Here is a 12799-nt window from a genome sequence, read left to right as displayed (position 1 = left end):
TGGGGAATGTATACCCAAAGGCTCCAAATCCAGAAAATATAAAAGACCTTGGTTTAATGAAAATTGCCAAAAGGCGGTAAGATTACGTAAAGCTGCACTGCGAAAATTTAAAAGTTGTCCCACTACCCACAATCTAGACCAGTTCAAACAAAACCGAGCAAAAGCCCGTAGAACAATTAAGGAGGCCAAAAGAATGTCATGGAGAGTCTATATCAGCAAACTGAACTCTAACACCAAAACAAAACAAATCTTGAATATGGTTAGAAAGATAGCTGGTAAAAATCAACCAACACCGCTAAAACACCTGTCAAAAGATGATACAAAAATAACCAGCAAAAAAGATATAACAAATGTACTTTCAAAAACCTTCTCAAAAAACTCCTCTAGCAAAAATTATAAACCACAATTCAAAAAAATCAAACTAGATGCTGAAAGAAACAAACTAAACTTCAACTCAGACAATGTAGAAGACTACAACAAACCTTTCACCCTATCTGAATTAACCGATGCCATAAACAGTTCACACAACACTGCAACAGGGCCAGATGAGATCCACTACGAGTTCTTGAAACAACTATCTCAAAAATCCTTAATCTACCTTCAAAACATCTTCAATGACATTTGGATCAGGGGTAAACTCCCTGACATATGGAAACAAGCAACAATGATCCCCATCCCCAAACCTGATAAAGTTAAGTCTGATCCCACAAGCTACCGACCCATAGCATTGACAAGTTGCATATGCAAAACATTCGAAAGAATGCTAAACAAAAGATTAACCTGGTACCTCGAAGCAAATGGCCTGATAACAGACCTCCAAAGTGGATTTAGAAATAAAAGAAGCACCATTGACAACCTGGTACGCCTGGAAACTTTCATTAGAGAGCGGTACATAAAAAAAAGAACACATAACGACCATCTTCTTTGATTTGGAAAAAGTGTACGAGACAACATGGAGATATGGCATTATGAAAGACCTGCACAATCGAGGTCTAAAGGGAAGACTACCCAAATTAATAAAAGATTTTTTATCGGACAGGGACTTTAGGGTCCGTGTGGGATCCACCCTTTCTGACCTCGAAAACCAGGAGGAAGGGGTCCCACAAGGAAGCATACTATCAGTCACTTTATTTAATATAAATATTAACAATATGACCAAATGCCTAAGTCCTGGAACCGACTGCTCCCTATATGTCGATGACTTCTTGATCTGTTATGGATCAAAAAATGTCCAAACAATAGAGTAACAGTTGCAGCTGAACCTAAACAAAATAAACCGGTGGGCCACAGAAAATGGTCTTAAATTTTCCGAGTCTAAAACGAAGTGCATGCACTTCTGTAATATTAAAAAAATGCACAACGATCCAACCCTCAAACTCGATGGCAAAAAAATTGATATTACTGATCAATATAAATACCTAGGGATCATTTTTGACAAAAAATTGAATTTTATTCCCCATCTGAGATATTTAAAGCAGAAATGCCACAAAGCACTACAATTATTAAGAGTTGTCGCTAACACAGACTGGGGAGCAGACCAGCAAACGCTCCTAAAACTATACAGGACTCTAATTCGTTCGAAACTGGACTATGGCTGTTTCATTTATGGGTCAGCAAGGCCTTCCTACATAAATATCCTTGACCCCATTCACCATGAAGGACTAAGACTAATCTTGGGAGCATATAGAACATCCCCCAAAGAAAGCCTATATGCAGAAGCCCACGAAGCACCCCTAAAGCTCAGATGGGAAAAACTTGGCTTACAATACTACCTGAAACTAATGTCTTGCCCAACAAACCCCGCTTATCAATGTACCTTTGACCCCAAATATAGAAACCTATTTAACAGAAAAGAAAAAGCCATAAAAACCTTCGGACTTCAAATGGAAACCAGTATAGAAGAATCTCAAATTCCAATAACAAATATCCACCATTCTGTAATATCCGAAAACCCACCATGGACTATGAGACAACCAGACGTAATGCTGAACTTAAATGAAAATAAAAAATCAAAAACAAATCCTGCCATATTTCAAGAAGAACTTGAAAATATCAAGCTATGCTACTCTGACTATACATACATATACACAGATGGCTCGAAGGATAACGATAGAGTTGGATGTGCAGCTACCAACAACAATACAAAAATTAGCAAACGACTTCCGAATGAAGCCTCTATATTTAGTGCTGAAACCAGAGCCATAGATTTAGCACTGGATATCATTGCTGAAGAAAACTCAGAAAAATTCATTATATTCTCTGACTCCTTATCCGTTTTAACAGCTATAAAAAATAGAAAACAAGAGAACCCCACAATTATCAAACTCCTAAACAAAATAAATCTCATTACCGACCAAAAGAAAATAATATTCACCTGGATTCCTAGCCACATGGGAATCAGGAGCAATGAAAGAGCCGATGCTATGGCTAAGGAGGCAATGAAGTTGAACCTTGATGGGTACAGGATCCCATACACGGATATTAGACCCCTGATCAACAAGCCATATACTTGAGAAATGGCAAAGTCAATCGAATAAAAATACAAATAACAAATTATACAATATAAAACCCACACTTGGAGAGAGGAGGCAGGATTATCAAAAAAACAAACAGAAAACAAAATGTAATTTTAACAAGACTTAGAATAGGTCACACACACTTAACCCATTCCTACCTTCTAAAAGGAGAAACTCAACCCCAATGCATTCCCTGTCAAGTACCACTTACTGTAAAACATTTACTAACTGAATGCACAGATCTTTCACAAATTAGAGAAAAATACTATAAAGAAATAGATCTTCAAATAATCTTTAAAGAGAACAACACCAGAAAAATCTTATCTTACATTAAAGAAATAGGACTCTTCCAAAAAATATAACCCGCAAAAAGCTTATATTCTGCAAAAGCATCCTGCAAGACAGAGAACAAAAATGATAAAATCCACTATAAAACAACCAAACCAAAAGCTACAAACTAACGATTGAAAATACAAAGAGCTTCAAGAATAAAAGTCTCCTATAAAATAACTGGATACAACATCAAATACTATCCCCAAAATGACTAGATTCAGTCTTGAATGGCCCAGAAGGGGTTGATAGAAAAAAAACAAAAACAGCATTAAATGACCCACAAAGGTTGATATGCTGATTAAATAACCCATCCATCCATCCATCCTAAAACAAATAGTCCGGAACATTCTAGAATATGCATATAAAGCTTTTGCCAGCGAAAATTAAAACAGTGTTTCCAGATTTCCTCAGCTCGACCTGGAGCTAAGAGTCTACATCCATATGGGGCGTTAAGTTACATAACAGAATATCCCACGTGTTATGCACCATAAATTCTCAATATCTAATGAGATTTATTCTTCTTGACAACCCTGTTATCTAAAACTGATATTTTCATTTGCATTGAACACACACAAACACACATGTCACTTAAACACGTAGACATACTTATTTTAATGACTATTTTCTTTTCTCTCCAGAAAATAATCACGTGTTTCCTCTCAACAAAAAAATCTGTAACCATGAACTTTTAGTCTTTTCTTTGAGACACACATTACCAAGGACTGTCTAATGAACACTTGATGCAAAAACCTTGACGTTGAAATGATTTGAATTACCTTTTGTTAAACAGGCTAATAAATGTTGTTATTTTATCCCAGTACAGCGATCTAGAGCTCTTATTCAGTTGTCGTTATTTTTTCAAAGTTGCCTTTTAAATTTGTATGGATGTGGATGTGATTAGTGAAACCTTTCTGCAAGTCAGGGATCTTGTAAAATTTATCTTTAACGGTCCCAGTGATATTTTACCACTTTCGACTTATCGATATCCCTGCACCTGCGACCATGATCTCTAATATCAACAGATTCCAACTGCAAATTCGAGAACACTGACTCACAAGCCACTGTCCTATATCTGCTGACTCTGCCTTGAGTCCCATAAAGGCATGAAAATTAAGCATCTACAGTTAAATGGGCTGGTATTTTGTGAGAAAAAGAAATAAAGAAACAAAAAAAACACAAAAGTTCATGGATAGAATTTGTCACTGTATTTCATCCTCACAACTTTCTCTTTCAACTTCCAGCATGCATCTAGCACCCTCATCCCTGCCAACAGGCGTTTTATTAAAAAAAACTGACTGCATTTCATTTGCATATGTGTGCAATGGGCAGTGTGATCTTTAGCAATTCCACAAGACCACACCTTATAAAGCCACAGCCGCTATCTTTAATCCATCTCTCTTAGATCCCACCTGAAGGTAAGTCATATATGCACACACACGTGGGCACTTGCTTCTTTGATTATTACATTCAACTCTACACTCCCCCATAGTTTCCAGATCACACATGTGGCATTGTGGACATGGTCGTTTGTTGCAGGCTCTCCTATGAAGGGGGATTGGTTGGACTACTTCAGCTTCATTGGAGTTCTCAGAAGGGGCATCAGAACTATCAACAGTAGACTGGACATCCCTTAAATGGTGTGGGGTACCATCGACGAGCACAGCCTGCTCACTGATGGTGCCAGTGATTTGTCCTCTTTGAAAGCTGGTGGTGCATCAGCTATTGGGAGACTTCACCCAGACAGTGTCCCTTATCTCATACGGCCTTCAGGTTCCCTGCTGATCAGGAAGACGGTGTCAATGTCCTTGATGTGCACTCAATAGTAAGGGATCACATTGGCAGATGCACTTGCAGCAGTCACAACATCTTTTGGTATTGAATTATATCTGTAGACCACCTCTGCGATCATGCATTGTTTTCTTGCCACGATCCTTTTCATGCTTCGGTGGCACCTTGTTAATCCACAATCGACCAGGGTGAGGAAGTGCTGGCTGCTGTATGTCTATACCCAATTGGCTTCAAGTCGTGTCTACTCCCATCCGACCTTTCCGCCATCTAGCTGGGGCAAGGTCGATTGACTGGCATGTTTGGCATTCCTTGACTACCGCTATCACTGCACTTTTGGACACCGATGGATTGGTCAACTGCACGAAATAACATGTCCATCTCACTCCAGGGTGTCCACTGATGTGGAGTACTGTCAAAGACATGCAATTTCTGCGCTCGATGCAGTGACTCACTTCTGCGAGACCAGATTGTAGAAGGTGTCTGTGACCGTTAACTAAGCAGAATCTGCTAAAAGTACAGAACCTTACTCTACAGAAGAGTGTAGACATATGCAGAATAGCTGAAATGGCCTCAACCCACAGTCTAGGAATGGGACTAGGTACAGCCTAGCTGATGAGGGTACGTGAAACCAGTCGAGTGAATGAACCCATCTCCAAAAGAGAATACCTATTTTGTGGCTACACACACAAACGCCAAAACATTGCAGATGCCTAGTCCGTGGCCATCTGTGCCATACATGCAATGAGAAGGAGTACTTTGAGTCCAAGTATCCCAACAAAGACAGAACAATGTGAAAACAGAGATACAACACATGGATAAATGAAAGCAAGAAGCGTGTTGCATCTCCACCAGGAGTACATCAACTAGACACATCATCAGAGGAGGAAGATGAAGAATACACACACGGGGTGAATGCAGTAAAACCCCAACAGACAAAACCGGCAAAAGAGGCCAACATCCTTATGCTTCTGAATAAATTTATTTAAATTTCGGGTTACAGATGATCTTCCGTCCCCATTTTGTTGATTCTGGAAAAAATCTCAAAACGTCCTTCTTTGAGTCTGACTGCTGCTGCTCTTCTATTTCTGGACACTTCATTTTGTTGACTGAAGAGAATGATTCACCATTATTCTTAGAGGGTTCCTGTTGATCAATCACCTCCGGTTCAGAGCTATTTGATTGGGTAGAATCTGGTGATTTACAATGATCAGTAAAGACAGGAGATCCCTGGTTTGCAAGTATTTTCACCATCATTAGGATGTTACAATGGAAAAGCTGGTAAATTTCAACATAGAATTAATATGAGTACATCACTACCAGCACAAAGAAAGGGACGCATTCCAATGTATAACCGAGCGAACCTAGAACTCCTCCAAACAAAAATTGATGAACTATATGAGCAAGGCATCTTCGTGCGACCAGAAGACATAAACATTACCGCAAAATATGTAAGTCCTTCATTCCTCATTGAAAAATCTTCAGAGAGTCATCGACTAGTAACTGCATTTACAGAATTGGGCCAATATATCAAACCACAATCTGCTCTCATGCCTCACCAAACGTATCACATAGTTCAAATACATCATCAAAAGAGATTTGAAACAATCATATTTTCAGATACTCTGGACCAAATCATCAATGAAATATGTAGGTATTTGCACACCATTCTGTGGAGTATATGTCTATACCAGAGAAGTAATGTGTCTCCCAGGCTCCGAATCCACTTTAGAAAAATTAATGTCCAAACTATTCAGCGACTTGATGATTAAAGGACTGGTGGGAAAATTGGCCGATGACCTATATGTCAGCGCCAATACACCCATGGAGCTTAACAGTGTATGGGAAGAAGTGTTACTAACACTACATGAGAATAATATAAGATTGTCCCCATCAAAAACTATTTGCTGTCCAGCATCAACAGAAATCCTAGGTTGGCAATGGACCAGGGGAATGCTCAAGGCTACAAGCCATCGTCTGAATAATTTGGCTATCTGTGATCCCCCTGAAACCATAAAAAACATGAGATCATTCATAGGATCCTATGAGTTCCTGAATAAAGTCATCCCTAAGCACTCAGATTTTTTAGTACCTCTGGATAAAGCCTGCGCAACAGGTTCATCAAATGACAGAATCCAATGGTCAGACCTGGAGGAGGCATTCTTTAACGCAAAATAACACCTTAAGCAAGCAAAAATCCTGACAACCTAGAAGAGAGGACCAACTACAAATAATTACTGATGCAGTCACGACTTCTGTTGGCTTAGCAGCATCCCTTTTTGTCTTGAGAGGAGACAAAACTCACCTCACAGGTTTATTCAATGTTCGTAAAACATTTAACCAAGCAGGTTGGCTAGCCTGTGAGTTGGAAGCTCTGGGGATTGCTTCAGCTATCAAACACTTCAGTCCATATATAATTCAATCGGAACACGTTACCGAAGTGCTCACAGATAGCCGCCCCTGTGTACAAGCATATGAGAAACTCCAACATGGTGCATTCTCTGCGAGCTCTAGAGTCACAACATTCCTGAGTATTATCTCTCAATATTCTGTTAAATTATCCCGTATAGTAGAGAAAAATAATATATCAGATTATGCTAGCCAGGTAAAATGCCAAATTTGTAAATTTATGAACGCCCTGGAGATATCAATAATTAGAGAAATCACTGTAAAAGATATATTAGCTGGTCATTGTCTGTTGTGAGTTTAGAGCACTAGTGCGCATGCACACTAGCTGTTTACAAATAGAACGAAATTGGCGCCTTTTCCCAGTTTAGTCGTTCGTTACCGACCATGTTGTTGTACCTGCTGAATTTTATGTTGAATAAAACCTTTCTAATATCTTAAAAGGTCTTTATTTTTCATTACAATTTATTCAACATAAAATTAAAAATTAACAGCAGCAATGGATGCTATACTGAGACCTGGTAAATTCGAAGGATCGTCAGATACAACCGCTGACGAATGGAATCATTGGTATCGTACCCTCATCAACTGCATCGACTCTCTCACAGTTGCTCATCCTCAAAATCCTCCGAATAAGTTAAGTATTCTGATTAATTTCATCTCACCGAAGGTCTATTCTCTTATATCTCACTGTTCAACATTCGAGAGGGCTATTAGCATCCTTCAAGCAACCTATGTAAAACCGGTAAATTCTGTGTTTGCTCGTCACCTTCTCGCCACTAGGAAACAAAATCAAGGTGAATCTATTGATCAGTTTCTCCTAAAACTAAAGAATCTTTCTAAGGATTGTAAATTTGAAGATGTTACTGCCTCTCAACATGCGGAGCTAGCGATACATGACGCATTTATCACAGGTCTCACTTCCTCAACTATTAGGCAGAGATTACTTGAAAGTTTTGAAATTAACCTAGAGCATGCCGTAGCAACTGCATGAAGTCTAGAAATGGCCCAACATAATGCAGCAGCTTATGACACATCAATTGTAGCAAAGGCATCTATTCATGCAGATGAATCTGAAAATAACTCTAGTTTGGAACTAACTAATGAATGTGCTGCTGTTTCCAGAAATAATCAGGCGACTCACTTCGCCAGATGCCAATTCTGTGGACGAGAAAATCATTCTCGAAATATTTGCCCAGCTCGGAATGCTGACTGCCTTAAATGTGGAAAGAGGGGCCACTTCTCTAAAGTCTGCCGATCTAAAATAAAACAAACAACTTATAATACCAGGACTAGTTCTGCATATATTGCCCTCACTGCGTCATCCCAATGCACTCCATGCACACAATATTCTGTAGTAAATGCAACAATTAATAGTACCTGTTTGAAAGCTATGGTAGACAGTGGAAGTACTCATAACTTTATACGAATGAACATCGTGAGATCACTCGGCCTTAGTATATTACTTTCTAACGATACGGTAAGCATGGCTTCCTCGAATCTCACGAGCAAAACCTTAGGACACTGTGTTGCGTCCATCGCTGTTAATGGACAAATTTACACTAATATGCGTCTATCTATCCTTCCCAACTTGTGTGCTCCAATTATACTAGGACAAGAGTTCATGCAATTGCATAACCGGGTGGAATTCCGTTATAACGGAAAGATACCATCTTTACAGATTTGTAACGTCACTCAGATGAAAATCGAGCCACCATCTCTTTTTGCTAATTTAGCAAAGAATTGTAAACCCATCGCAACAAAAAGCAGAAACTACTCAGCATCGGACTGCGAATTTATCCGGAATGAGATACAAAAATTATTAAAAGAAGGTATCATAATCAAATCGAATTCCCCATGGAGAGCCCAAGTACTAGTAACTAGAAATGAAAGACATAAGCGTCGCATGGTCGTTGACTATTCTGCAACTATAAATCGGTTTACACTTTTGGATGCTTTTCCGCTTCCCAAAATTTCGGATATCATACGCCAACTATCACAGTACAAAATTTTCAATAAGTTGGACCTGAAGTCTGCATATTATCAATGCTCTATACGTAGAGACAAGAGAATTTACACAGCATTTGAAGCTGACGGAGGACTATACGAGTTTTCTAGGTTACCTTTTGGGCTAACGAACTCAGTAGCTGTGTTTCAACGTATTATGCATAATCTGATTCAAGAACATGAACTCCAAGGTACATTTGCCTACATTGATGACATTGTCATCGGAGGAAAAACTAATAAAGAATTAAACGAAAATATGGAAGCTTTTAGAAAGGTTATCAACCGTCTTAACTTGCAACTAAACCCTGTAAAATGTGAATATGGTATAACCAAACTAAAGTTTCTAGGGCACTTATTGGAAAATGGAACAATCAGTCCTGATCCAGACAAACTTACACCACTAAAAGAATTACCGATTCCGAACTGCAGTAAGTCACTCAGGCGGGCTCTAGGTCTCTTCTCATACTATTCACCATGGATAGAGAATTTCTCAGATCGGATTTCACCTTTATTAAACATTACGTCCTTTCCTATCACTGAGAAACTCAAAAATCAATTTCCAGCCATGAAAGATGAAATTTGCAAGAACATGAACTCCAAGGTACATTTGCCTACATTGATGACATTGTCATCGGAGGAAAAACTAATAAAAAATTAAACGAAAATATGGAAGCTTTTAGAAAGGTTATCAACCGTCTTAACTTGCAACTAAACCCTGTAAAATGTGAATATGGTATAACCAAACTAAAGTTTCTAGGGCACTTATTGGAAAATGGAACAATCAGTCCTGATCCAGACAAACTTACACCACTAAAAGAATTACCGATTCCGAACTGCAGTAAGTCACTCAGGCGGGCTCTAGGTCTCTTCTCATACTATTCACCATGGATAGAGAATTTCTCAGATCGGATTTCACCTTTATTAAACATTACGTCCTTTCCTATCACTGAGAAACTCAAAAATCAATTTCCAGCCATGAAAGATGAAATTTGCAAGGCTTCGGTTGCAGCCATTGAGGATGAAGTTCCTTTTACGATAGAAACTGATGCATCTGCGACAGCATTAGCAGCCTGCCTTTCCCAGAATGGACGTCCAGTAGCATATTTTTCCAGAACCCTAACGCGGTCAGAGCGTCGACATTCAGCAGTGGAACGTGAATCAGCAGCCATTGTAGAATCTGTGCGTAAATGGCGTAACCTCTTACTCGGTCGACACTTTACCATTATTACTGACCAACAGGCTGCATCATTTATGTTCAACACGCAGACACCAAATCGTATTAAAAATGATAAACTGCTTCGGTGGAGACTTGAACTTTCAAACTATTCTTATGAGATAGTATATAGACCAGGTTCTCTTAATAACTCTGCAGATACCCTTTCTTGATCATGCTCTGCTTCGCGCTCATTATCACTAAAGGACCTGCACGCAGCACTTTGTCATCCTGGAATAGCGAGACTCTATCACTTTGTGAGGCAGAAGAATCTACCATTCTCCATGGAAGATGTTAAGCGCACCTGCGCTGAATGTCAAATATGTGCTGAACTAAAACCAAGGTTCTTCAAACCTCCATCAGGTCGATTAATCCATTCCCGATCCCCCTTTGAACGTCTTTCAATAGATTTCATGGGATCGAAACCATCTACGAATAATCTCAAATACCTACTCGTGATTGTAGATGAATATTCACACTATCCTTTTGTCTATCCATATCAGGACATATCAACAAAAACTGTTATAAATTGTCTCCAGAATTTATTTACCTTTTTTGGCTGCCCAGATTCCATCCATAGTGATCGAGGAAGTCAGTTTATTTCATGTGAACTAAAAGAGTTTCTCTGGCAACATGGAGTTGTGATTACCCACTCAACTCCATACCATCCAATCGGCAATGGACAATGCGATAGAGTAAATGGCACAATTTGGAAAACGATCAAATTTGCACTAAAAACCAGGCAATTGGACGAACGTCACTGGCATGAAGTACTCGACATAGCTTTGCATTCTATTCGATCGCTACTTTGTACAGCAACTAACTCAACCCCACACGAGAGAATGTTTAACTTTTCCAGAAGGTCGGGCACCGGATATACCTTACCCGAGTGGCTACAAGGAGGACCGGCCCTCCTTAGGAAGTTTGTCCGCCAACACAAGTCAAATCCCCTAGTGGAACCAGTAGATATAATATCGGCAACCCCCAACTTTGCCAGAATTCGTTTCTCCGACGGCCATCAGTCAACAGTCTCAACAGAAGACCTAGCCCCCACTCCTGTCACTGACCCCTCCTCTACATTTTGGAATTTCCTGTCTCCCCTGATCATGGTACATCACCAGATTCTACTACTCCATCAAACATCCGCGAACCAGAGTTGATTGATCAGAGGAGACCCCAAAGAATAATACCTCATCAAATGGAGAATCCTTCTCTTCAGTCGACAAAACAAAGTGTTTAGAAATAGAAGAGCAGCAGCAACAGTTTGACTTGAAGAAGGGCGTTTTCAAATTTCTTCCAGAAGCAACAAAAAGGGGAAGGAAGATCACCTGCAACCCGAAATATAAATAAAATGTGGTTGAGAGTGTTGTGAGTTTAGAGCGCTAGTGCGCATGCACACTAGCTGTTTACAAATAGAACGAAATTGGCGCCTTTTCCCAGTTTAGTCGTTCGTTACCGACCATATTGTTGTACCTGCTGAATTTTATGTTGAATAAAACCTTTCTAATATCTTAAAAGGTCTTTATTTTTCATTACATTGTCCAATCCCTTATATGATTCGTAACACATGGATCCAGACTCAACAAGACTGTCCGTACTTACAAGTGTATAGGCTATTATGCGATGGCAGAACTCCATCTAAGAAGAAGAAAGGTTTAATCACTATTAAAAGGTATTTACAACATTGTAAACTCTCATCAACTCCGACAGATGGGTTAATCATAGTTACGCAGGAGGAAGCCTTGCACTCAGCCAGGCAGAGAATCGTCATTCCCCAAGGAGTATTAGACAAACTTTTAGTCACTCTACACTTACAACTTCACCTTGCCAGTAAGCACCAGTTAAAGCAGATTTTAATATGGGATTCTATGCACTGGATGTGGACTAGGCCATCAGTTGTACCATAGATAGTTGCCGCACTTGCATGTCACTAAAGCAGATACCAAGCCAATTCAAGAAACAATCCTCAACAAAACCACCAGATAAAATTGGAAGCTGGTATGTTGGTGATGTCGTAAAACATGAAGAACAACTAGTATTATTGGTTCGAGAAAATGTTTCTGCCTTGACACATGCAACATTACTATTATCATGAAGCAGCCAATCTCTAAGAAATGGTTTAATCACAACCATATCGAGGTTCCGTCCCCTGTCAGGTGATGAAGTAAAGATCAGGGTCGATGACACTTCAGGATTTCAAGCTCTACTCACAGACAGTTTACTAGGATCATTCCGTATTAAAATAGAGATTGGGGAGGTAAAGAACTGTAACAAAAATCCAATTAGTGAACGCTCAATATCAGAATTTCATACGAAAGTATGCAAATTAAAACCATCCGGTGATAAGATAACGAATACTGAGTTGATTGTGCTAATATCTAATATGAGCAGCAGAGTAAGAGAAAACGGCTACTTCTTCTCTATAAGTTTGGACAATGAGAGACCAAACCACTGGAGAGAAACTACCGATAGAAGACAAAAACCTGATTAAAGAAAAATACCAAAAAGATTAAAAAGACTCGAGACCTTAGCTAAATAT

At 39.3% G+C, this 12799-nt stretch overlaps 1 protein-coding gene across 1 annotated transcript; it reads left to right on the top strand.

Annotated features, from left to right (window-relative positions):
• Positions 1–6335: 6335 nt before the first annotated feature.
• LOC145283086 (uncharacterized) lies at positions 6336–6812 on the top strand. The gene has a single exon (XM_080132263.1). The coding sequence runs from the start codon at positions 6336–6338 to the stop codon at positions 6810–6812; it is 477 nt and encodes a 158-aa protein (XP_079988389.1).
• The last annotated feature ends 5987 nt before the right edge of the window (positions 6813–12799 follow it).

This window comes from Euprymna scolopes, chromosome 1, assembly GCF_053919585.1.
Source record: "Euprymna scolopes isolate OS-2025 chromosome 1, ASM5391958v1, whole genome shotgun sequence".
Taxonomy (NCBI): domain Eukaryota; kingdom Metazoa; phylum Mollusca; class Cephalopoda; order Sepiida; family Sepiolidae; genus Euprymna; species Euprymna scolopes.
The sequence above is the reverse complement of the archived record's forward strand: the minus strand, read 5'-3'. Positions and strand labels throughout refer to the sequence as shown.